Source organism: Cajanus cajan, chromosome 11, assembly GCF_000230855.2.
Source record: "Cajanus cajan strain Asha chromosome 11, NIPB_CcT2T_4, whole genome shotgun sequence".
Classification (NCBI taxonomy): domain Eukaryota; kingdom Viridiplantae; phylum Streptophyta; class Magnoliopsida; order Fabales; family Fabaceae; genus Cajanus; species Cajanus cajan.
Genome location: NC_138527.1, coordinates 44819351 through 44845389, shown reverse-complemented (window position 1 = coordinate 44845389; position 26039 = coordinate 44819351). Strand labels below are relative to the sequence as shown.

General features: G+C 32.9%; 4 protein-coding genes across 10 annotated transcripts; 2 read left to right on the top strand and 2 right to left on the bottom strand.

The window, feature by feature from the left end:
- The first annotated feature begins 1398 nt into the window (after window positions 1-1398).
- On the top strand, window positions 1399-6802 carry LOC109810943 (poly(ADP-ribose) glycohydrolase 1). Of its 4 annotated transcripts, none has more exons than XR_014430797.1 (11): window positions 1399-1786; window positions 1867-2073; window positions 2493-2596; window positions 2869-3073; window positions 3184-3288; window positions 3516-3634; window positions 4155-4556; window positions 4780-4920; window positions 5005-5202; window positions 5889-5951; window positions 6088-6248. XR_014430797.1 is itself a non-coding variant. In XM_083067139.1 (11 exons), the coding sequence occupies exons 1-11, from the start codon at window positions 1472-1474 to the stop codon at window positions 6244-6246; spliced, it is 1971 nt and encodes a 656-aa protein (XP_082923265.1). In that variant the 5' UTR covers window positions 1418-1471; the 3' UTR covers window positions 6247-6802. The 4 variants fall into 4 exon arrangements, 3 of the variants coding, with proteins under 3 accessions (XP_082923265.1, XP_082923267.1, XP_082923266.1); XM_083067139.1 differs by having other exon boundaries at window positions 1418-1786; window positions 4780-4873; window positions 6088-6802; XM_083067141.1 differs by having other exon boundaries at window positions 1421-1791; window positions 4780-4873; window positions 6088-6802.
- Window positions 6803-8501: 1699 nt separating this feature from the next.
- LOC109810932 (transcription factor-like protein DPB) lies at window positions 8502-14021 on the bottom strand. Of its 2 annotated transcripts, XM_020374544.3 has the most exons (10): window positions 13859-14021; window positions 12985-13312; window positions 11810-11889; window positions 11469-11512; window positions 10470-10532; window positions 10239-10385; window positions 10036-10104; window positions 9757-9855; window positions 9380-9450; window positions 8502-9128 (listed from the first exon to the last, which is right to left on the bottom strand). In XM_020374544.3, exons 2-10 carry the CDS (start codon window positions 13206-13208, stop codon window positions 8897-8899), a joined length of 1029 nt encoding a protein of 342 aa, XP_020230133.1. In that variant the 5' UTR covers window positions 13209-13312; window positions 13859-14021; the 3' UTR covers window positions 8502-8896. The 2 variants fall into 2 exon arrangements, with proteins under 2 accessions (XP_020230133.1, XP_082923270.1); XM_083067144.1 differs by lacking the exons at window positions 12985-13312; window positions 13859-14021 and adding an exon at window positions 12906-12940.
- Window positions 14022-14690: 669 nt separating this feature from the next.
- Window positions 14691-22806, top strand: LOC109810960 (uncharacterized). Of its 3 annotated transcripts, XM_083067138.1 has the most exons (18): window positions 14692-14788; window positions 14894-14981; window positions 17459-17581; window positions 17685-18019; window positions 18104-18170; window positions 18306-18530; window positions 18609-19003; window positions 19103-19169; window positions 19363-19541; window positions 19643-19673; window positions 19764-19816; window positions 19911-20313; window positions 20392-20492; window positions 20604-20647; window positions 20826-21021; window positions 21187-21331; window positions 21538-21671; window positions 22153-22806. In XM_083067138.1, exons 3-18 carry the CDS (start codon window positions 17536-17538, stop codon window positions 22300-22302), a joined length of 2571 nt encoding a protein of 856 aa, XP_082923264.1. In that variant the 5' UTR covers window positions 14692-14788; window positions 14894-14981; window positions 17459-17535; the 3' UTR covers window positions 22303-22806. The 3 variants fall into 3 exon arrangements, with proteins under 3 accessions (XP_020230166.2, XP_082923264.1, XP_020230168.2); XM_020374577.3 differs by having other exon boundaries at window positions 14691-14788; window positions 19643-19816; XM_020374579.3 differs by having other exon boundaries at window positions 19643-19816; window positions 19911-20232.
- A 551-nt stretch (window positions 22807-23357) lies between these two features.
- Window positions 23358-25853, bottom strand: LOC109810928 (uncharacterized). The gene is given in 8 exon segments (XM_020374537.3): window positions 23358-23601; window positions 23603-23626; window positions 23708-23793; window positions 24113-24209; window positions 24391-24488; window positions 24751-24928; window positions 25009-25229; window positions 25694-25853. Coding segments are annotated over 7 exon segments (759 nt in total). The 5' UTR covers window positions 25210-25229; window positions 25694-25853; the 3' UTR covers window positions 23358-23526.
- Window positions 25854-26039: the final 186 nt, after the last annotated feature.

Below are 26039 nucleotides of genomic sequence, written 5' to 3'. Positions count from 1 at the left end.
TGAATTATGGAGTCTCTAAATTCATTACTCATGTAAATCACCAATTTGGTTTCTTACTGGTCCACGACTTAATTGGTGATTAACGTAGTCCGATTTTTCTAATGTTAAGACCATTGCATAGAGAATATTAAACAAATAAGCATACCTATTTTCTCTTTAAAAATTTGGTTACACGTGTAAAATAATTTTATCTAATAACGAATCATTATATATAATTAGAAGTAACCCCAAACATGTGGTTTAGCCATAGGAGTTGTTGATCCATGCTTAAGTAAGGTTAGAGGTTCGAATCTTGCCTTGTGTATGCAGTCGCGTTAAATTTTGGGGCTAGCTATCCTACTCTTTGAGGTATCTCTAACGTAGCGAGTGTTGGGATACAAACAAGTCCCACATCGATAAAATATGACAAATAATAACAACTTATATAATACAAACATACTTCAATGATTGAGAAGCCTTTTGGGTGATGACCAAAAAGCAAAACCGTGAGGGCTAAGTCCCAAAGTGGACAATATATCATCATTGTAGAGTACAGTTGTAATAAAATTATAAAAATAATACTCATAAAATATCCTCTTTATCGGTCCTGAATATTCCAGGGACGAACAAAAAAAAAAAAAAAAAATAAAAATATATATATATATATATATATAAAATTAGAAGTGGGATATAGGTCATGATTCGTATACTGACTCGTTAAGCTTGTGGTTGTGGCCCATATAAATAATTGGTTTGTTTGTTTGTTTTTTTAATTTTTAAATTCATATGATCATAGAAAATTTTTGACTAAACCCCCTAACTTTGTAAGTTTAAATTGCAAAGTTCATGAGCTAACTCACTTCTCACTAATATTTTAACATTTGGTTGGTGTATTTAAACTGTTATATTTTTAGGACATCAAGGCTTCTGTGTGTTTTTACATGACAAACTTAAAAACAAAATGATAGTTTTGTATACAAAAAAATAAAAATGTTATGCTTACGAGAAATTAACGTTCTTAATCTCAATCGGTCATAAAAGATTACATCGCATCATTATTGATAAATAAATAATTAAATTAAATATTTTAACAATTGAGAGATCAAATAAAATAAAATAAAATAAAATCAAAAGAGTGATTCAATAAAAATATCTTAAATTAAATTGTAAAAAAATAAACCATATCAATTCAACTAGTTAATTTTCAACTAGTTAACTGATTTCGACCAATTCAAACCATGAAACTAATTTTGAAATTCTCCAAATTTTCGAGGTAATGAACCAGCCGATACGCTCAAGCATGAAGCATCATCTAAAATGAAGTCATTAAAATAAATATTTATATTAAGTATCTTACCTACTAAAATTAATACTAGTTTATTTATTTTTTCATGCTAACTCGTGAAGCCAAATGAACACTAATCTCGAGTTTTGGTGGCCAAATTAAATATTTTGTGGTGTTTAGTTTACTGATAATTAACCATCCATATATATGGATCAAAAAGAAAAACCATCAAAATTTAGAACACTCTTTTCATTTGAGTGTTTTGTAACTTGTTTCTCTCGAAGAATGGAGACAAGGGAGGACTTGAGATCGATTCTGCCGTATCTACCACTCGTCATGCGTTCTTCCTCTCCGTTTTGGCCCTCGCAAGCGCTTGAAACGCTCAGAGAACTCGGAAGCGCCCGAGTCAACTCGGGCCACCACTTCTTCGTCGCCATTTCCAAACTCAGAAACGCTCTTTCCCTCTCTTCCGAGCCCTTAGCCCCTTCCACTTCGCACGGTTACGCCCTCTTCTTCGACGAGGTAAGGTAACTTCTCCCTCACTCTTCGTTTCGGTTATTTCTTCACACACATTGCGTTTCGTAATTTCTTCTTTTATTCAGGTCATGTCTCGTGAGGAATCTAGGAAGTGGTTTCAGGAGGTGCTTCCGGCGTTGGGGAATTTGCTTCTGAGGTTGCCGTCTCTGTTGGAAACACACTATCAGAACCCTAACCCTAATATTATGGCTGTAGATGGAGAGGAAGATATGCTCACAACTGCTCTTCGTTTGTTGGATTCACAACAACCGGGGATAGTGTTCCTTAGCCAGGTTAATTACTTTATGTGCATTTAATGCAACAACATCAAAAACCGCTAGCTATAATAAAGTACACAAAGTAGTACAACTTGACTGCTACTGCTATTGCCAATGAGGCAGCCACGAAAAATTATTAGGTGATATGGTTTTTAACTAGTCTTTACTACATGGCATGTAAGTGTAATTAATTTTTTCTAGTAAGTTTATAAACTTAAATGCATGTCAAGTATTGATTGGTTGAGATTATGGACACTTGGTGGTCTTGGACTGCCTAATAATTTCTCTGCAGCCACCTCTATTGCAACTGTTTCATAGCGAAGGCTGCTTCTATTGCCATTTTATTGTAGGATACGTGATTGTGAAATATGACATGCTTGATAATTGCTGAAGATGGTTATAATAGTTGACATTGACAATTTCTGGCTTTTCAGGAGTTGATTGCTGCTCTGCTTGCCTGCTCATTATTTTGTCTATTCCCAGTCAATGAAAGATATTTGAACCATCTTCCCGCGATCAACTTCGACGAATTGTTTGCGTAAGAAAACTTTAGCTCTATATTTTTGGAAGTCCATGTATTCTTGTTCACTTTCTTGTTTTAGTCTTAATTTTGTTCATCTTATTTCTCCTATTAGTGTCAAGATGCTGCAGCACTTGATGTGTCTTAGATGCGTGTTTGTGAATGGGAGTGAAAGAGAGACACAGATAGAATTGATATTGGTCTAGTCCATATCAAAGACTTATTGTCTTATTTCATGTCATAGTTATTTTTATCTTCAAATCCAAAAGATCAGTTTTCTACATTTTCAGGAGTCTGTATGATGATTACAGTCGAAAACAGGAAAATAAGATTTGGTGCATCGTTCACTATTTTCAAAGGATAAGTTCTGAAATGCCTATGGGTGTTGTCTCATTTGAGCGAAAAGTACTTCCCTTTGAAAATGATTCTATTCACATTTCTTATCCAGATGCCAACTTTTGGAGCAAGTCTGATATACCTTTATGCAAATTTGAGGTAATTGAAGGAAATTTACTGTCAATTGTCAGCAAAAGTATTTTTAGTTTTTTTTTAAACAATCCATGTGGTATGTAATAGGTAATACTTTGGCTTTGGCATTTGAATAGGTTCACAGTTCAGGGCTCATAGAAGATCAATCAAGTGGAGCTGTTGAAGTAGATTTTGCAAATAAATATCTTGGGGGAGGTGCTCTTGGCAGGGGGTGCGTACAGGTACAATATGTTTTTATCTCTGCCTAAACCTTTTATATTAGTTTTTAGCAATTATGATAGCTTTTATACCACTGTTCCTGTTACAAGCATATGGATGCAGTCTTGTGTACATAATGTCTTTAACAGCTTTTATCATTTTGTAGATTCTTTTAGGTGAGATATTTTTTTGCCACTGATGTTTTTATCGGTCGACATTTGTTAAATTTGCTTGTATTTGTCTGATATAGGAGGAAATCCGTTTCATGGTCAGTCCAGAATTGATTGCTGGCATGCTTTTCTTGCCAGCCATGGCAGACAATGAGGCTATAGAAATTGTTGGTGTGGAAAGGTTCTCGAGTTATACAGGGTTAGTGTTATTCAGTGGATCTAAACTTGAACAAGAGATTGATATTGTTGTTGCCTACTACAAGATTTATTTACTTCAAAAAGATGGTGGGACAATTTTTTTTTCTTCTATTTGAATATGAGTAAGAAAAACATGTTTATTGATTGCTATGTTTTGCATAGTGAATTTTTTCATGTTTTCCGTGTACATTGGCTGATAGTTTGGTGTATCTTGAAACATTTAAGTTTGTGACTATTTTTCTTTTTATTTATTTTTTATTTTTATTTTTTGTTTGCATTCCTGGATGCAGCAGATTTTAAATACTAAAGTTTATATCCTCCGAAGAATATAAAGATTCAACATTTTACTGTTATTTGTGATGATGTATATAAAGTATGCGTATGACAGGGTAAGCTAGTTTAAAAAATATTTATTTTGATTTGGTGTCACTTTATATGTTTTTCAGCTGTTTACTCACTCTTATAATTGCTGGGTGCTTCCTTCATAACCTAATGGTGATCATTTTTCCTGGCTTCTTTAGGTATGCATCATCATTTCGATTTTCCGGTGATTACATGGATGAAAGGGAAGTAGACACTCTTGGAAGACGGAAAACAAGGATTGCTGCAATTGATGCATTATGTAGCCCAGGGATGAGACAATATAGGGCAAAATTTCTCCTCCGGTCTGTTAATATTGGTTTATGTGACTACTACTTTTTAGGATGTAGAATCACTGTTATTGATGGGACTAGGAGAATATACAAAGATAAAATTTATAACCTAAGATTCATCATGTTTGATGTTTGTACTTTGAAATTTGTAATTGTTTATAAAAGGTGTCTTGCATGCATGCATTCCCTGCAAGGTAGAAACTTTCGAGAGTTGCCTTTGGTTTCTTTTACTCATTTCTTTGGAGGAATGTGCCTGCTTTACTACACACGGTAGCTATAATAGTAGCCATACTCTTTTTTTTTTCTTCCTAATAATATTTCTTCCTTCATGAAAACAGAGCTCTCTTTATGTTAGATCAGTTTTATTTCCATAAATTAGGAGACTCTAAAAAAGAAATTATTGGTAAAATTATTTATAATTTAGTACTTTAAGTATTTAACAATGTTTAAGGTGGTTTTATAAAATAAATTCTGAACTTGTTCATTTCTGCAGTGAGATCAATAAGGCATTCTGTGGTTTTCTGAACCAATGTAAATATCAACCATATAAGAAGATATTGCAAGAGAATGGATGTTCATCTGCACTGGTTGGTCTTTCCCACGTTTTCCTAGAAACAATGATACTGGATTTTAGGTTAAGCAACATCTTAATATAAATAAGTTCTCATAAATATATTTCTTTGTTAATTTATCTTTTTGAACACTCTTTGCTTCACAGTTTGATGCTGCCACCTCAACATCTATGGAATCAAGTGAAGGAAAAAATCCAAACCACATTATTAAAAACTCTCAAAAAAATTATCATTGGATGGATCAGGGCAATAATATCGGGGTTGCAACTGGAAACTGGGGATGTGGTGCCTTTGGAGGAGATCCTGAAGTAAAGGCCATAATTCAGTGGCTTGCAGCTTCTCAGGTAATTTTATATATTGAGCCATCAATGTATGAGTATGTGGCAGTCAGTTATCATTGTGTAGTTATCTGAATGAGTTAGAAATGCTTATGTTTATCTGTACACCAAGGAAAACCCACTTATTTTCCATGTCATATTTGCTATGGTAAAGTGGACATTTAGGCATCATTCTTCCACTAATTACTAGCTAAATGAGAGAAAATTGGTAATCTGTACAGTTATCTATCTTCAGTTATATAACTCTATTTTGACCCTTTTAGCCTTTTAGGCAGTGTATTTATTTATACACTCTTTTATTTTTTCTTTTACTCATGCTTCTCTTACGCATTCACATCTTTTCTCAACTTCTATTCTCTAAAAGTCAGTTTTTGAACACAATCAAACAAATCCTTATTTTTTTCAAAAACTATTTTAAAAAAGTCTTGGCGAACAAGTTTTATTGTGCTTTTATTTTAAAAAAATGAAAATTGTTTTATAAATAAAAGCAAACAAACAGCCCCTAAATATCTAGTTACTTGTAATTGTCATTTCAGAAAAGGTGTTGTATACTAGGGAACTGTGACATACGACAAAATGAAACTTGTATTTGTTGATCACAGCAACTGTGGTACCTTAGTAATACTTAGGCTCTATAAGACCTTAACTTATCATGCTCGAAAACCAATGTTGTCTTGGTTCCTGACTTACAGGCTCTAAGACCTTTCATAGCATACTACACATTTGGCTTGGAGGCATTGCAAAACCTAGATAAGGTAATTTGATCTTTCTGTTTTAGTGAGAGAATCTCGATTATGATAGATGGCATCCTGATAGACATCTGCATTGAAAAGTGTCATTTGTCTTTCTATGAAGATTTCATACTAGGAACTTTGATTGTTGTTGTGGCAGGTTGCGCATTGGATTTCGTCACAGAGATGGACAGTTGGGGACCTATGGAACATGCTAATCGAGTATTCAACAAGTAGATTAGAAGGAGAAACTAATGTTGGCTTCCTTCAATGGCTCTTGCCATCAGTATATGGCCATGGTGCTGGGATGGATTTGTGAAATTGGCTTAATCTTATGTTGTTGAACATCTTTCTCTTTTATCAATGCATGATCTCACTTTGAAGGAGCTGTGAAAAGGTATCCGGTGTATGTATAGTTTGATTTGGGGACTTCCAAGTTTTATCATTCTTGCATGACTACACTGCAGACCGTGAAGCCAGAATCTACTGCAAAAGAGATAACATGCATATATGTTTTTCGCCAAGTGCTATGGGGTGGATACAAAAAATAGATTATACGGATTCTCTTCCTACATCATTTAAAAGGTGCTGCAAATGGAGAAAAAGTACAAGAGTAGTTTCCGAATATGTAAATAAAATATTTCGTTGCTGATGGCAGATACATGTTTTACGTAAATATTCTGCAGCAGCCAAACCATGCATCAAGGAGCGAAGGCTTACCATGCAATTCTTGTCAAGATAACTCTTTTCCATGTAATCAAGATATTGTAGATGAAGAATCTCACCTCATTTTTTACTGTATTTATAGAGAATTTGATAATGTTTTTAGAAGATAAAAATAAATAGTCAATGCATATGAAGTACTATTTGATAAATACATTCTTTATTTAAGAATTTAAAAACTTGACTACAAATTAAAAATTTTAAAAACGTAAGTACTATTTATCGTAGAAGCCGGTGAAACGGTCAAATTGGGAAAATTCCGACCTTAAAGTCAATTTTTTTCGTGAGCGTTAGACGAAAGTTCGAATTTCCTGATGGGAACTGTTTTTGGCACCCCTAAATTACTATTAAAATCCTTCACCTTTTATTTTTTATTTTTTGTCAAAAATACCCGACAATTTTTATATGCAATTGATCTTAGCTGTTGGTTAAGTAAATATTTTGTTGCAGTGTTTCGGCATTTTTTTCACATTCAAGTTACAATAGTTTATCAATAACTATTAATAAAAGGCATAAAAATGTATTTAGTCCTTCAAATTTGGAGTATATATTTTTATCTTTAAAATTTAAAGTGTTATAATTGCAAAAATAATTGTCTCGTTTAAAATTTGTTTTTTTCTTAAAATATCAAAAATTGTTGTCTCTTAATTTATCTCTATCAGTTACAATAATTTGTCTCCATCAGTTACAATATTAGTGACACTATTTTTGAAATTATATAGGCAAATGATAAATTTTAAATTTGAGAAATTAAATAATAATTTTTAATATTTTAGGGGCTAAAATCATAAATTTTAAATTTGGAAGACTAAACATAATTAAAACATTCACTTGCAAGGAGTAATGATTCATGCTAGGGTCTAGTGTGATAAAGGTGAACACAGGCTTACTCAGAATTTGTGAATTTTGTGGTTAATTGTTCATGATTTTTCATTTGCAAATGGATAAAATATAGAAGAAATTCTCGCATTTTTCAATATAATTTATCCTTTGAAAAACTCCAAAAATATATTAAATGTTTCTTAATATACTTCTATATTAAACTTTTAACATCTATCGCCTAATATTTGATTCACTCGTAACAACGCACCGATGTGTTTTGCAATTAATCAAACAAAAAGAGCTAGTTTTCCGCATAACAAATGAAGGTTGGAATCCTCATCGAGAAAAATGCCCCCATTTAGTATTTGATGGTGTCTCTAACGAGTCTACATCCGAAAGAAGATACCTGTGTGATAAAAGGTTCACCCATTTTATTGAAAATTTTCATCTTATAAAAAATAATAAATCTAGTTATGCTTTGTTTGGCTTGTCAGCGCGATACGGATAGAGCTAGTTATGCTTTAAACCCTATAATCATAAACCCATATATCGGCGCTTTCCGTCTTTCAAATTCATCACTAAAATGCTATGCAGGCAAAATCATCAGTTTGCAATTAAAAACCAGAACGTCTCTTATACCTAAAAAAGGTTTTTCGCTTGACTTTCAGTTTTAAAAGGAATTGTTCATCCACAAAAATGCATATGTTCAATCCTTTTTCATATTACTATTATTGATTTTTGCGTGATCAAGATATTGTGGCATTATCTTGAACTAAAAGTAACACTTTCTATTTCCCCACTTCGTAACCACTAGAAAAGAAAGAAATAAAGAAACCACCAACATTATACGGCAGAAGCACAAAATTCTAGACACAAATACGTGGATTATTTCATTGATAGCCTTCCAAAAGAATAGTGCATGAAGCATTTGCCAAATAACTTCCCTCGAAGTTATATATTGAATAAAACAAGTAGTGCATAGAGGAAACCCTATCAACACAAAGTCCAACAGGATATCATACGATGCACTTACCCAAATATCAAGATTGACATAAGACGGAATAATTTATACAAAAATCTGTAAATTCCAAAATTAATCCTATGCTGATGTATATAGCATTCCACGATCTCTATGGACCAGTACAAACCAATTTCTCTATTATAGGTACAAAAGGGCAAATACACTGAATATGTGGGGGGAAATCAGTTAAGGTCTTGAGGTAGTAATTAATGGATATGGTTAGCAAAGAATTTGCCAAAATCAACCCAGAAGAATATAGACTCAAGCAGACCGGTTTGCTTCTAACCTAACGAGTGAATTGGCTGCACTTGTTAACTATTATGGAGGACTATTAATTACCGACAAATTACTTTACAACATTTACAAACATGCTTAAATAACGCAATGTAGTATAAAATTGCAATCAATGCTCATTCTTAATTCTTGCCTTTAATATTCCAGGAAGGGGTGGAGATGAAGGAGTCCTATTTGGAGGGTTTGAAACTGAAGTAGGAACCTGTGCATGGTACAACCCTGACATGCTAGAACCTTCACCGCCATCTGTAGGATTGTCTGTTGCATTATCATTCTGAGACCTCTCACAAAATTTCATTGCCTTGAGAACATAGTTATCATCATGCAGCTCAAAGGGAGTGCTACAGAGAAAGAGAAGGAAGAGAAAATGAGCATACATACAAAAATGTTTTGAATTATATAAAGCTCTAATAGTACAGAAGTGACAGATGTATTTCTCAACGCAACCTTTGTTTGACCATCATAATAGTATACAAATGATTGAATCTATGATACAAGTGATACAGGAATAGGATCACATTCAGACAGCAAATGGGCAAGATAACATCAATATTCTTATTGAAATAAATCTAAATAATTGAAGCCTTCCTACCTATTGAAATCAAAATGCACAAGCTGCATATCTTCTGATATTTCCACTTCAACTGTTGCATGGGGGCGTGTCTTCAAATTCCAAAAGTCAGAAATGATATTAATTAAGACCAAAATTCAGTAAATAACTTGATTGATTATTTATTCAATAAGCTTTATAAATAGGAGTTTACTCATAAGATTGACTACGGAACTTGTTGTAAAAAGCAAAATGAAATTATTATAAGTTCTTCCTTGAAACTTAATAAGTTAAAAAGAGCTCATAAGAAGTTCCATCATATCAATACCAGTAAAATATAAGCATTAACTGACATTAAAGATCCAAAGGGGTAAACGAGAAACAACACAAATAACCAAAAACAGTACAACACAACGTACCTGCACCAGAATGAAAGGCAAAGACACACCTCCATTGGGAGCGTTTCCTGAGCTATATAATTGCTCATTGCGTTGTATAAGTTTCTGAAGACCTACATACTTGATAAATTAATATAAGAAGTTAGCAAACAGAAACTAATCATTATGGAACAAAAATCATAGTCTTCTTATAAACCAACTGCAATTTTCAAAACATAAACAAAATAAATTCCTTGGGCTTTCAAACTTAGTACAGGAGTTCAATCCCCGATTAAATCCACTAGAGAGAGTGGTTCTTACTTGCTCCTCCAGCTCTTGCAAATAGGCTGCTTTCTTTTCAATTCTATTCCTTAGCCCAAGACGCTCTGTCTGTTGAAACAATTATTAATTTAAATGATCCTTTTATTGTATTTTTAGAATAGCTGAGAGCATCACCTTAAGGAAATAATAAGCTAATAAGAGCCAAAAAATAAATAATAATTACAACCCTAATGTTTGCAAACCTTAAGCTCTTCAATATCGCTTAGACTAGTACGAGGAAGACCCTTCCATTGTATTTCCTTTTTATCCTTAGAAATAATATCCATTGCCATGAGAACATTCAAGGCATCATACACCCTTCGACGAATGTTTTTCTCGTCATATTGTTGCTGTCAAACATTAACCCCAAAAAAATTAAGTCCATAATATTGATGATAATACTCCGTCTGAAATCATTTGAACAAAGAGAAGACCTGATCAGGAGTTGAAACACCATTGCTTGGATCAGCAAATTCAGCCACAAGTTCATCAGCTACCTATAATATAACCACAATCCACATTAAATCTTAGAAAATAAATTATGAATAGGTACTATATATGAGAAATTCAAACCAGAATTTGTGTGAAAAGTTGAATTACCAAGAAAGACAATGAAAACACATACATTCTCACAGTTTTATTTTATTTTAGTTTTAGAGTATCTGTCTTCAGAAACATTTCCTTACAATAGAAATGATAATCATTTTGTTATAACAGATAGAGTTGCTAAGGCTTATGAGAAAATATATGAAAAAGAAACCATGTAGGCATGTAAGATGCATATATCATCAGTTCCTAACCTACATACTTCTATACAGCTCATATCCCCTTTGCCATAACTTCTCTCCAATCTAATTAATCTACAACAATTGTATCAGGCTCGTCATTTTCCTAGTGTAGCAACAATATGCCTCTATATTATCTCAGAAGTCCGAAAAGAACCTAGAGTTTAGTACTTACAACTATTGGAAAATCTTAAAAATAAAGAAGCAGTCATGAGAAGATAACTTCTGTGGAATTATATTACCCTACGGGCTCCTGTATGAAATTATAACACCATCTACAGATTGTAGTTCTTGAAGAATTCTCAAGAATATGTTATAGGCATCTAACAAGTCATGGGCTGCAATTCATATGTATCATGGTTATGCTTGATAATCAAAATAAAATGAATATAAACTCGTGAAATACCGAGGACAATCCCTTTTAAAAATCTAAAAGTAATTTCTTAAATGCACACAATTTTAAATTAAGTACAACACATTAGAACTTGAAACATGCACGTGCATATGCAAAATGTATTAAAAAAAAAGAAATTAATAGAAAAATGCAGCAGCTATATACATACATTTTACATGCATATAACATATAAAACTGAAGCCAAAAACTAAAATTTCAGTTTAGCACAAACTGACTTAGAGCAACTGGCTGACCTCATTGTAAGTTGTTCTTCCCTTGCTTTCTACCTTCTCACACACTGCACAACCAATAAATGGGAAACAAAATTAGTAAGAAAATATATCATTATGACCTCCACCCAAATAATGTCAATCTAAGGAGCACAGCTAAATACCACAAATGCAAATTTGGACTTAGTGCATGTTTGATAAGCAATTATTTCTTCAAAATAAATTAAGCCAAACACAAACAAAGCTTCCCATAATCTGCACAGCATGCTATAAGCAACTTTGATAGGCCATAGCTATTAACTAGAAAAGATCAATAATCATTTTCTTTAAAGAACAAACTGGTCAAAATGGATTAGATTAGAGACCTTTCATACTAAACTGGCGGAGACCTCTTCCACTCTTATCACCTCCAACAGCACGTTGGCCCCTCTTTTTCTTCTTGCTACTGTTTAAAAACTCATAATGAACAAGAATCAACTGTTTTTATATGTATACAGGAATTGTGAAACCAGAAGCAGATAATTGACACTAGCAAGTAATAGATAGAATTTCATGCCCAAAAAAGTATTTAACTTAACAGGAAGATTTTAGTAGATAATTTTAAAAAAGAAAGAAGAAAAAATAAAGTATTAATATTTCTTCCTGCCAATAAGAACTAAGTTAAGCATAAATAGACTCTCCTATTAAACATAAATAGACTCACTTGTCCTCTATATAACTATAAACAAGCCTCAGAAGAGTCCACTTATACTCAAGAGTATAAGACAAAAGAAAAACCTCCCTTATCTGGAGACAAAAGCAAAGACAAATTTAAGAAACTCTTAAAGCCCCAATAATAAACACTACACCACTGTATGCAGAAATTCAAAGAACCTTCTATTGATTTTTAGCCAAATATTCTAAATTCTATCAACAATACAAATCCTAAACCAATTTTGGGTCAATGTATGGCATGTCATATTTGGAAAATGACTGACAAGCAAACATAAAAATGACCATCTGACCATGAGTGTCAAAAAACTGCAGACTGATACCACATGCATCAAGAATTAAGAACTTCATACAACAAAACATTTCCAGATTTCCTCGCTTTTTTATATTACAAAGACTACTGAAAAAGCCTTGAGCTTAAAGAGAGCTTGTTCTTTCAAAATGCAATTGTAGAGGAAGGCAATTTTTAAATGGGTTCACAGATACAACTGTAACAACAAAAATTACATGAGAATGCTTTTGTTCTCTCAGAACATCTCTAAAAGGTCTAATTCTTCCATCACGAGGGTTCTCTAGAAAAATGAGTATGTTTTAACTATTTTCCTTTTCTAATTTGACCTTTATAAAAGCTTATCTTAGTAAACATTTAAATTGTTTGTTAAAAAAGATCCAAATCAATGTTCATTTGAAATGGTATATTCATGGGAAAATGTTGAACTCAAACCCCACAAACTTCAAAAGAAAACTTACAAGTCATATAACATCTGCATCACAGCAAATCTCATAATTATACAATTATCACAGGCTCAAAGGATAATGGAGAACTCACGCAACTGCGCCCTGTGATCCAGCATCATCACCATGTATATCAAGATGGTTTAACCTAAGGAAAGTGTTATCACTAGCTGGTGTTGCCATTGTCTGCTCACTGCGGCTGGATGGTGAGCCAACACTTCTGCTAGTTGACATTGATTGACCAGAGATCGTGGTTCCACGGCCCGGCAGCTCCTCCTCCTCCTCCTCCCGAAATGTTTGTTGGGGTTGTGTTCCCATGTTGGTAAGTCACTTACCTCAAGGCCTGGTAATAAATCCTACTGGTCGAAACTGAATTAAATGGAACAAAAGTTTTGAAGTAAAGCTGAACTGCTCAGTAATATCTGTGAATAAATCAATAGTCCTTCTGGTATCAGCTTCAGAAATCAGCTTAAGATTATATGTAAGAATAACAGGCGTAAAAGATTCAAGGGGTTATTGCCCTTTCTTGTCCAAAGGAGACTATTTTTAACATCCATACATAATCATCATTTTTCATATTTCACATTAATATATAACATAACTATATCTATCTCATATAAAACATTTTAATCATTACAATTATATAGCATGATTAATTATTCAATTAAACAATATAATTGTAGAGAACGAGAGTTCATATGATGGATAATCATATAAACAACAAACAATTATGGGGAAAGGGAAGCATGCAAGAGGCTACATTCACCAGGAAGCACAAGACCCAAACAATTATGGGGAAAGGGAAGCATTCAATTCTCAATGTTTTAAAGCATTATAGGAGAAGGAAATGAATATGAGAAATTTAAGAAAGCATAATTGACAAAAGGAGGAAAACAAAATTGAGAAATTAGGCGTCCCTAGATGTTAGTTATCAACACGTTGCAGAAATTAAGGGTACGAATACTCACCAACGACGTTGAGATATCGACCTGAGAAACAGAGAAGACCTAAAATGTTGAAGATGAAGAGAGGAACCACTGGACCAAGTGCTTGCGTGAAATTGAGGATACGACCACGCTCTAGGTTTTAATATGCCAAAAAAATCAGACCGAACCGAACCGGATTGTAAATCAGTCCATTATCTATACTCTTTTTTATAATTACCTTATCTCTACTTTTTTTTTATCATTATACTTTTTTATTTTAAAAAATTAAAAAAAATATAATTTATCTATACTAATATCTTTTTTAATATATAAAGAAGATACCATTTTCGGTAACCACTTTGATCTCTACTTTTTTCTTTACTATTTATACTTTTTTATTTTAAAAAATTATAAAAAATATTTTTTAATTAAATTTAAAAACTTAAAAACTAATAAATCTATACTAATACTAATATATCAATGAGATATCACTTTTAATAATTACTTTAAGTTTCTATTTTTACATGAATCATTTTATTTTTTATTTATTTTTTAATAACTACTTTTTATGAATGATTTTTCATTTTTTTCTTTTTAATTTATTTTTTTCTTTTAATATAATGCAGGCACGAAGTGCCTTTTTCCTGCTAGTTAATATATAAAGGAGATACCCTTTTCAGTAACTACTTTCTTTTTATCATTATACTTTTTTATTTTAAAAAATTAAAAAAAATTAATCAATAATATTAATTAAATTAACATATTTTTATAATTTAACTTTGAGTTTTATTTTATTTTTAATTGAGATAATAATAATAATAATAAATAATTAAATAAAACACCAGTTTTTTTTTCCAGTAAATAGCGTATTATAAACCCGGGCGAAAGAGACGTAAGATATGTTTTCTAATTCTCACTGCTTGCCCTAACAGAAGAGGTGTTGCCGACGCCGAGAGCGGAGTTCCGTAGCCGGTGAGACTTTATAGCTAATTTACGGTTTGTTTGTTTTTAATTAATTTTTATTCTTTAATCGAGGAATGAATGTTCTAACGAAATCCTTCACGTATTTCTGGACAGTTGCGGTTATCAAAATAGTTATCGACTTTCACTTCAACCAACAACAAAAGTTGTCGCGAGTTTGATTTTCTTGCTACTGTTGTAATCTGTAAGTACTCCTAAACTTTGAGGTCAGAATTATTTTTTTCACAGCCGAAAAATTTCAGGATAATTGTTGTTTTTTTTTTGTTTATATAATATGATCTAAATTTTATCTATATTTAATTATTTATATAATGTCTGCTTCGGCAATCTAATTGACCAAAAGTTTTGTTTTTTAAATGGACATTCTCATTTTATACAAGTAAATCATTCCAACCCAATTTCTATCCTTTGTGTGCCGTCAAGTATAATGTTTGTGGCCAATGTGAGAGCAAGTGTAGAGGAGTCATTCTTTGGTTAAGCACAGTTGGTAACTTCTATTTTCTGCTTTGTATCAATAACTGGGTCTCCATTTATCATGTTTAATGATGGTTGATTCCCTCTTTGGTGAATAATTGTATGGCTTTTGAGGATAAATGAATATGCACACTTGCCTACTACCTATTTGATGAAAAGCCCCAACTTTTGGGAATAAAATTATGTGTGATATAGATCGACAATTGAATCTTTTTTTATTGTGTAGCACTTTATTCTGTTATTAGTGAACGAACCTTTGAAACTAAAAATGACCAACCCAAACCATCTGATTGTTAGCCCCTACTGTTGTTCCTCTTATCTTGTAGCACATGTAGGAATGTCTAATTCTTACTATCAGTAAAAATTAGTTTCAAAAGAACAAGAATAAAAAAATTATAAAAAAAATGCAAAACCCTACAAACTGTATACTCTCTAGTCTCTACACTTTCTCTAATTGCAACCTTACTTCAGAGGCTACAAAAGTTTTTTGTTTCTATATTCCATTTTTCAGTATAGAGAAGTTCAAACTCATGATCTACAATAACTTATAAGAGCCTAGTGGACATTTCAGAGTGATGGTAGACAAAGAAAGACCAATTACAATTAGATTTTGGTTTCATGATTTTATTCTGATTATGATATGAATTGTTCTGAGTGATTCTATCAGCATATTTAAGGTTGCTATTATTACTACAGTAGAAAATGTCAGGATTAATTATTTTACATGAGAAGGAATTCCTCTACTGTAGAAGTATTAAAGTATTAGACATTTGTACCATTTTATAACCTTTTGTAGCATACAAATTTAACAAATCTAATAACTAAATAGTGTGATATTATTTTGATAACTAATCATCCCAAATTTTAGATACATTGGATATTCACAAGTAATCTCATATTCAACATTTACTCATCTTTTAAAAACATATTACTTCAAATAAATTTGTATGATGAATTATAAGCTAGCTTTTATAGTGATTTAAACATTGCAGACTTGATATGCTTGATGGGAACTTTTAATCAAGAGGTTGTATAAATGAAATTCACTGTTCATAAAAGTTATTATATGGTGGTAGCACTTGCTCTATGGAATAATTAGATCCCCATTCATTTTCTATTAAATGGTGGTAGCACTTGCTCTTGAACTTCTGAGATGAATTCTACATAACATAAAAATAAATTTCCATGCAATCCTATAAAAGAAAACATAATAACATACATATATACCAAGGGGGTCTAGCTCAATTGGTTGAACAAGGTGTGTGAGTTGTTATAAACTGCTTGGTTCTATTCGCACTGATCAAAACAAAAATAAATAAATAGATTCAGACATCATTGAATTATAACCTTGTAAAGGAATCTCCCAGAAGGAAAAAATCTGATGTACTGGAAATAGCAGACCTGCAGAATATAGAGAAAAATAATATACAAAATAATATTGTGAATAAATGAATAACTAAATAAGATATATGTACAATATATTAGTGTAAATGGTTATTTAGTGTTGGTTAATAACAATTACTAAAAATAATTATTTTTTCTTAAAAATTAAGAGTATAATCATCCATAATTTACGGGAAGAAGTATTCCCTTTATTTGTTAGTATAGATTAATGAAAAAATTTAGACACGCCCAAACGGCGTCGTTTCAAACAAAAATTGTAATGGATATGGGCCTAAAATAGGTCTGGCCTGCTGGGCCATTTAGGCAGGGCCCAATTCCTGGGATTCCATCATGATTGTCCCACGAGTACCGGTTGCGAACGCACTCATAGATATAATATATAACACTTGTTTTTCTCTTTTTTGTCTCCTCTATAGGGACAACGTTGTTAGCTTTTGAATGTTTCTATCTTGCAAACTTGTTATGTTATAGATTATAGATAGCTCCCAACTTTCATCGAAGACTTTTGGTGCCATGCAATTGACGCGCAATTTACATTGATATAAACTTTGAACTTATATATTGTTGACGACACAAGGTTTATTCTTGGGTAATTTAATTATTGCTGTTTAGATTATTAATTTTTTTATAAGCGTTAATTGAATGACTAATGATAATAGAAAACTGTTTCCAAGCATAAAACACCTCTGCTATAAGTGGAAAATTGGTATCATAATCTAAATTCAAGATTGCATATTGATACTGAATTATATATGGTGAATATGCTTCATCTTCTGCTTACAGGACAGTTGTTATTTGGTTCCATCTTTGGGTTTGTTGCATACGAGGGAGACTACTGTACTAGACTTGATTATTGCGTCATGGATCCTTTTGATGATGTTCTACCAGTGGCTCCTGCTGCACGTTGTTAGTGCTTCACTCCAATGATGTTGGGAAAGCTTTTTTTATTTTTTTTTCTTAAGAATTTAATCATACTTATGTCAGGTGGTTTTATTGTATTCTTCTGTAGCTCGGCCAGGTGCCAAGTTTGTTCCAAAAGCCAAATTGAAACAGCTGCCTCGAAAGGAAATACCGACATCAGAACATGCAACTTCGTCGAAAGATGGAATTTCTGGGAACGAATGTCAGAATGCAGTTGCTTCAACTGTAAGTATGCTAGCAGAAGAATCTATGGGATCCATTCATCATACACAGGTAGAAATTCCAAATTATTGTGAAACGGGAAATGCTAAACAAGTTGGTGTGAAAGGAGATAGTGCAGTCACAGTGGATGATTCTGCAACCACTGTGGCTGAAGTTGATGCTGATCAGAATTCTACAAGCTTTTTAAAATCAGCTTATGGGGTAAATGTCATTTTTTATTGATGGTTATATTAAATCATTGTTATGCAGTAACCTCTTTTTACCTTAATTTGTTTATCAATTTAGGCAGAACTAGTAGATTTTGAGGTGGGCTCAGTAACTAACTTCGATCCTGAGACCAATGTCAATAATGGTAAGTTATGTGTACACATTACTTGTCTTTGTGAAGCCATTTTACTTCATCTCTGACTTGTAGCTGTCACAATGTGTGAGTCGTCACTTGAGTTAACTTTTGTCTGATTCATTTCCTATCTATCATGTTGTTTAGGCACCGCACAACCAGTTCACCCTGATAATGCCCTAGATAGGATGAAAGAACCCCCTAAAAATGGGGAAGGTTCATTTTTTGACAGCAACAAAGGTTTGGAGCTTATTGATAATTCATTGCGAGTTAGTACGGATTTGGGCTTCAAAAGTGTTTCAGATAATAAAGCTGCCGAATTTGAACGGGATCCTTTTAGCAACATCCTCCCTGATCCTGGCGCTAGGAATGGTTAGTGATATTGATGATTTTCTAAATATTCTTCACATCACTGAAAAGATGAGTTACCTGTATTTTTTCTTATTGTAGCTCATAAATTTCAGCCCAAGATTAAGTCACGACCTAGAGCATGCAATACGCCAGCAATTGCTTCTGCTTCATCTAATGTTATGACAGAAAAATCTGTTGAGTTGCCTACTTCTTGCAAGAATGACTTTCAATCTTTTCAGTCTAGTGGTGATGGCAGTGGTGGACTAAACCAATCAACTAGTTTACCTTTACCGGCCTCAGAGATTCTTAGAACAACTGATTTACCCAATAAGTTTGATTATATGAGCTCAAGCATTCCATTCTCTGAAGACAACAAGAGCTTGGAATCTGCAATTCCATCCCAACTGGATTCCCTAAATGCTATGCTTTCAGAGGATGCAGTTCATAATGGAACTAGAGATTGGCCTTCTAGCTATGGCAAATCATCAGGAGAGGTAAAGCAAAAATTAATATTGGTTTTTTTCTATTTTCATTAATTTATTTACTTTTTTTATTATTAATTTGCTAAACATTGATAAATTTTGTGCATACAGGCTGCAGACATTTTTTATGGGCTGGAATCCCTTGATGACTTTATCACCCATGCTGCCACTGATACAGGTGATTACTATATTCCTTGTGATTTACCAAATTACATAAACTCTCTTCAGACTTCTTCATTTTAGCTTTCAAGAGCATCATTTGTATTGTGCTGCCTTTTAACCTCACTGTTATGGTTAACTGGCCCCCAGCCATCTTTAATTTGTAAGTGACCATGGGTTTCTTCAGTAGTGATTGGAAATATTGTGTGTAGGAAAACCAGCTCTTCATTCTTTCAATGAGAAGGGTGCAGAGGAAAATTTTGCCACACCTGCTAGTAATTCTATTAACTCTTTTGGGGAATGTGTTACTACCCAAGATACATTAACCTTCGATGAAGGTGCAGTTCCCAATGAGGATGATACTCACACTAACAATAGGTCGGAAACAGAGGTGAGGATTATGTGATTACAAGGATATGATAATTTCCTGTAAATGCTAAATAACTAATTATTTTTTTAGTGAATAATATTGATCATAATTATTGATATCAGGAAGCTGTGGACTTGAATCCTGACTGCCCAGGTGATGATGTCTTTGATTATCACTCAATGAAATCTGACGAAGATCCAACTTCTGGAATTCCAGTACATGATGAGTTAACAAATGCTGCAGATAGTCCCAGATTGGCTGATCTTTTGCAAGCAGATGTTACAAGGGAAAAACAAGTAAGTATCAGTTACTATGACATATCAAGTTTTTTTCATTTTTCACGTGAATCTGATTGTAGATAATTTTCATTTCATTTACCATGCTTGTCAGGATTCCAATGAGAAAAAAAAGGATGACTCAACGCCATGTTCTGTAAGGAAGAATAGAAGATCTTCTATTGCTGGTGAGGAGGATAAAGGTGGTAAAACCTCAAGACAGCTGAGAAAACAAGCGGCTCGTAAGCCTGCAAACAGCTCATTGAATGAGGATGTTGAAGATAATGATGACCTTGACCCTCCTTATAATTCTAACGGAGATGAGCTTCAAGAAAATGATGATGACTATGAAGTTGATTATTCATCCAAGAAAAGAAGAGCATCAACAAGTTCAAAGAAGAAATCTGTAGCTAAAAGTGGAAAAACATCTCAAAAGCGTAAGAAGGCTAATGACGATTCAGAAAAAACTACGAAACCAAAAAAATTCTCTCGTTCAACCCGACGAAAAAAAAGATGCGGTAGAACTTACTAGACTGTTTGTGTTTAATTTTCATCTTTGGTTATATACTTATGTAGAATTTTTTTCTTTTTCATAGTGGACAAGGCTCTGCTAGAAATTCCTGAGGATGAACTTGATCCTCGAACATTGCCTATTAAGGATATTATCTTACTTGCAGAACATAGGGAACGGCTGGCGGTGTGTACACTCTATTCTAATCCTTGTGTTACAATCTAACCATTGTTACTCTCATAGTATGGAACTATGGCTTAAATTTTCACCAACTGGTCCTTTTGTTTTATTATGTAGAAAAAAGAGGCAATGACTTCAGGGGCATCTTCCACCTGTCAAAGGTACTCAGCTTTTTAGTAAGAGTTTAAATTTTATTTAATTTTCTAGTCAATATTTATTTTTTCTAATACAAATTATCTTCATGAGGCCACTGCATATTATCCACTGGCTGTTGTTACTTCTCTTACAAATCACGTGGACTAGTAAATAAATTTCAGTTTGCGTAATATTTATCTGCAGTGGTGGAGATCCTTTTCATGAGGCCGGTGCTAATAATGAAGAGGAGTTCTCAGGTTCAGAAGATGATAGAGACCCTTATGATGATCAAGCAACTGAAGTGATTCCAACAGCTTCGACTTTATTCAACTACCAATCTTTCATGGAAAAGGCACCTAGGGGAAAATGGTCAAAACAAGACACTGGACTGTTTTATGAGGTATTTGCATAGTTCTCACATGATGTCTGACATTATTATATATCTTAAAACACAATTATTCACCAAGTAACTTTGTTTTACCTTGCGGTTGGGAGGAGGGGCATGGAAGAAAGAGCTGTACATTGCAGTAAATTACCTAACTCTTTTTCTGTTATTTTGACATAGGCTGTCAGGGAGTTGGGCACAGATTTTTCTATGATACAACAGCTTTTCCCTGGTAAAACACGCCATCAAATTAAGTTGAAGTACAAAAAGGAAGAAAGGGAGAATCCTTCACTGTTAACTGATGCTGTAAATAACCGTGCAAAAGGTTTTCACCTTTTAATTACTGTTGTGCTTTCCTCTATCAGACCGATGTGTATATTGTTAAAGCAGTCCAGAAATGATCCTCAAAATTACTTCATTAACTTGCCATGGCAAACATAAGTTTAGAATTGTTAACTTCATTGCTCTTCGTTAGCTCTTTGATGAGGCAAAAAAGTTATTCTAAATCAAATTTATACTTCCTTCTTGTAGATCACTCTCATTATAAATTGTTGATTGAGCGACTGCAAGATGCTTCCAACAAGGCAGAAGAAGATCCCAGTAGAGATGCCTCAGATTTCATGGCGGTGGATGAGGTTCTGGACCTAACACCCGCAACTAATAATGTATGCACTTTTGACCTGTTTAGTTTCTTTTGATATCTCCCTTTTGGTGCACATAATTTATGATTTCAGTACCTTGTGTGTCACAGAAATTTTCTTATTGCATGATGTTTGCCTGTGGAGATGTGTGGAACATAGCAGGTCCATCTATAAATATCAACACTTTTACTTGGTTCTGGCCTTCATTTCCTGAATGCTGTGATGTTTAAAGCTTTTTCTACCTTAATCATTAGATCAATGCTGATATCTTTGTTCTACCCTAAACCAAGTTACGCCAATTCGTCCTTAATTAAGAGTTATAATGTTTATACAAATAAATAAATGATTAACACATTAAGTTTGTTATTATCATTATGTTTTAAGAAATTATCAAATTAAAGTATATTTATTAGAAATGAAAATTTGTTTAACTCTTTAAGATACCCTAATTTCTATCTCGTAATTGACCGTGCTAATTTCATAAATTGTTTTGATCTAAATGAAGGAGGAGGCTGCAGAGGTTGCAACAACTAAGCAGGAGGATGATGTTAAAGCACAGGAAGATTCGGTGGCAGTTCCTAGTCCAGAGCAATCTGATGATAGTGACGATGACTTTCAAAAATGGTCTCAGTATAAAAGTGTCTTTGATGAATAATGAAATATGTATATCATTATAATCTCATTTAATTTTCATTCTTTTAATTGCTGAATAATTTTGTGAAATCATTTTACCATCCGATTTCATAGTCCAGCGCATTCTTTTTTCAATCTTGCGTTCATTGTACAGTATTTTCTTTTTCTTTTTCTCATTGATGTATCGTTAATTTGTAATTAACTTTTGAGTTCATTAATTTTTTCTATATTCTGTTATTTGTTCTTTTATGTAGTATATCAGAAACATTCATTTGTCCCTCTATATTCATGTTTGACCAATGCAATGAAGCAAAGAAAGTCGAGGAAGGAACCCATGTCAAAGATGTTTGTGAAAAAAATCTTTCACCAAGATTGGGCATAATAATATTTACCACAGGATATATTTTCTTGCAATCTTTTATAACGATCTTCTACGGTGACATTTTTTTCCGGTGATATTTTAATAGCTTCATTTTACTTCATTTTAATCCCGGTCTAATTAAAAAAAAAAAAAAAAAAAAAAAAATTTACCTCTAAGTGGTAAACAATGAGGAGAGATTATTAAAAAACCAAATAAAGATTAATGTTGTCTTGGAGAGATTATTAAAATTAAAATACCAAATAAAGATTACTGTTGTATCATAAATAACATTTATACATTAAGAGCAACTATATTACACAAGAATATTTTTAAGAATTTTGATTTTATTATCTAATTCAATGTTTTTTATTTATCATATTTATTTATAAATTAAAATTTAATATTTTTAGATTAAACCATCAATAATTAAAAAAAATGTACCACAATATAATTAATTTATTTTAAATAAAAAATACAATTTAAATGTTTAAAAACATCTAATAATATAAATTTAAATTTATATTCAAATATATTTATTATAAAATTTAGTTGTGTATAATAAACATTTAAGCTGTAAAATACACTAAAATACTGGTAAATATTGATAATTATATATAATTGTTTCGTTACTATTAACCATTGGCCAGACAAAATTAACTATATTTATAAATGTAATTAACCAGAGTTTGGGTGGATGCCGGGTGGACACGTCCTAGTGAGACATTGAATTTGCTCCTATATTAAAAAGCATAGTATTTTGCAAATAGATTACATGTTTGGTATATCGAGATGCCTCACAACTCTCCTCTGCAAACAGTTCCATGGAAAGAAATATCTGAAGGACAAGCCTTCTTTTGAACAAGACAGCATTTTGAAAACAGTGTTCTACTTAATAAGTTGGTAATCTGATTTATACAGATTATGGCTTTTGTCACTTGTGCAGCACACCTTTCCTTGACAGCTTCTGTTTCTTTTGAATGTGGTTCTGTAATGTAAACAATAGAAGAATATATAAGCGGATACGTTAACGGAACAATTTCAAATCATGGACAGAGAAAATTGCTACCTTCTGTTTTTCCAGTGCTTCATAATCCGTCCTCTCCTTCCACTTACTCTTGCGAAGTTTTATGGGCCGATTTCCAACATACTTACCTGAAAACAAGACATCAAAATCAGGATACACATTTCATTGCATTTGCGACAATATTGTCTGCTTACATTGACAGGATTCAGTGACAAATTGGATAAGCCATAAATACATTGATGCATAAAAGAAACAATAATCCAACATGATTATGGTTTTGGATTGTAAAGCTATCAATCTTGAGTCTCTAGTCAATACTATCTGGCCTAACATATTTATACTGAATCAAAGCACTAGTCAGAAGAATAACAAATATTAGAGTAATATGCATTTAGACATTACACTGCAGGGTAATTTAAAAAGAGAGACCCATTAGAGCTTACTAACCATTCATTTCTTTAAGTGCAGCAGCAAGGTCAGCAGGATTCGCAAAGCTCACAAATCCATAACCTTTTGTTTTACCAGTCCGCTTATCTCTGACAACCTAGACAATATCAAACATAACTTCAAATCATTAAGCAAGATCTACATTAAGATACACAAACCATTAACAACTCTGTCCCCTTCAAACAAAAATCTGAAGAGGAAACAGAAAATGCTCATACAAGCACCACAATCATTACTAAACATAAAAATAATTTGGGTTAGATGAGAAATCCACTTACTCGTGCCAAGTTAAAAGAAGGGAACCGTGAAAATGCTTTTGAAAGAACATCATCATTCACTTCATTACCGAGATCGCCACAAAAGAGCCGATAATCATCTAATTATCCCAAAAAAAAAAGATAAATGAATTCATGAATTCTTGCCTAACTTCAGAATTTTCAAAACCACAAACGCAATTTCCACATAGGCTCCATAGAAACAAAACACGCACAATCCAAATCAATTATACAAAACTGCTATGAGGAATAACAGATTTATTTATTTTGGGATAATCATGTTATTATTGCGTAGTATCTGTGGATAAGGAATAACAGATAATCTTTCACAAGCAATGACTAAAAAATCATTATCATATATACCTTCTGGCCACTCTGCAAGGATAGGATCCTCCCATGATTGGCCAGCAACCTTGCGAGGAACCGCTTTCCTTTTGCTATCTGCTTTGTGCTCTACATCACTACTCGCAATCGCTGCCTTAACATTCTCAAGAGCCTCCGGCGTTATTATCTGTGCATCCCTCTCAAATAACTGTTGTGCCTGCTCAATCACAAGACAAATTCAATCAATTTACGCCACATTCTCCTTTTCTTATTCTAAACAAGAACAAAACCACCAACCTGATACTGTGGCACGGTGGAGTATACACCCGCCACAGGCGCAGCGGGACCAACGATGGGAGGTTGCACGGACGGAGTGGCAACATAGGGTGCAGCGTAGTGAGTGGTTGCAGGTTGCTGTAGATGAAAGGGCACTGGGAAGTAAGAGGGGTTGGAATAAGTGTATTGCGATTCCGAAGCTGAGGAAGATGGTGTCGTCATGGAATTGGAATCGAATGAAGCTGAATTGGGAACAAAACCGTGGTTGTCAGTAAGATGTCAAAGTAAATGATTTACTCTATACTAGAAAGTTGCAGCAATTTTTAGTTTTCAATAAAATGTCATAAACAAGACAATTGATTCAATTTTGTGAAACATTTTCATAGAAATTTGTTAATGCGCTTCTTCTATACATTTTCCGTTGCCCTAATTTGTCTAAATGGTGAGATGACAATGGGAAGCAACAACGAAGAGCAAAGATTACTTGAAAAATTAAGGAACGAAATTGTAGGGCGACGGAAATTTCATGACAACGACGTAAGACCTAATGTGTCTATCCTGCGGTAGATTCAAATCTGTCGGAATAATAAATTCAACTTCCAATTTACGAAAGCGTTATGTGAGAAGAGAAAGAATCTGAGAAATTTAGATGGTGCGATTGAGAAAACGAAGATTGACGAATTAACGATATGGAATGAATACTCACCAAAGACGTTGAAGCAGCGTCGACCTCAGAGACAGAGAAGACCTAACACTGTTTGCTTACAAAGGAAAGAAACGAGGGAGAAATTGAGAAACTGAAAAGCGAGAAAAGTTAAAAATAAACTAAAATTATGTTTGTGTGTGTTTTTTAAGCGTGTTTAGTTCCAATTAGGTCTGTTTAATAATAAGGATAATTTATATATTAAATATAATATTTGTGTTTATATATTATTTATTATAAAATTTAGTTATATATAATAAATATCCAACCATACTAATTTGAATTGATAAAAATATAAATGAATGAGTTAGGTAACGTAATATTCTTAAAATTATAATATTAAAGAATA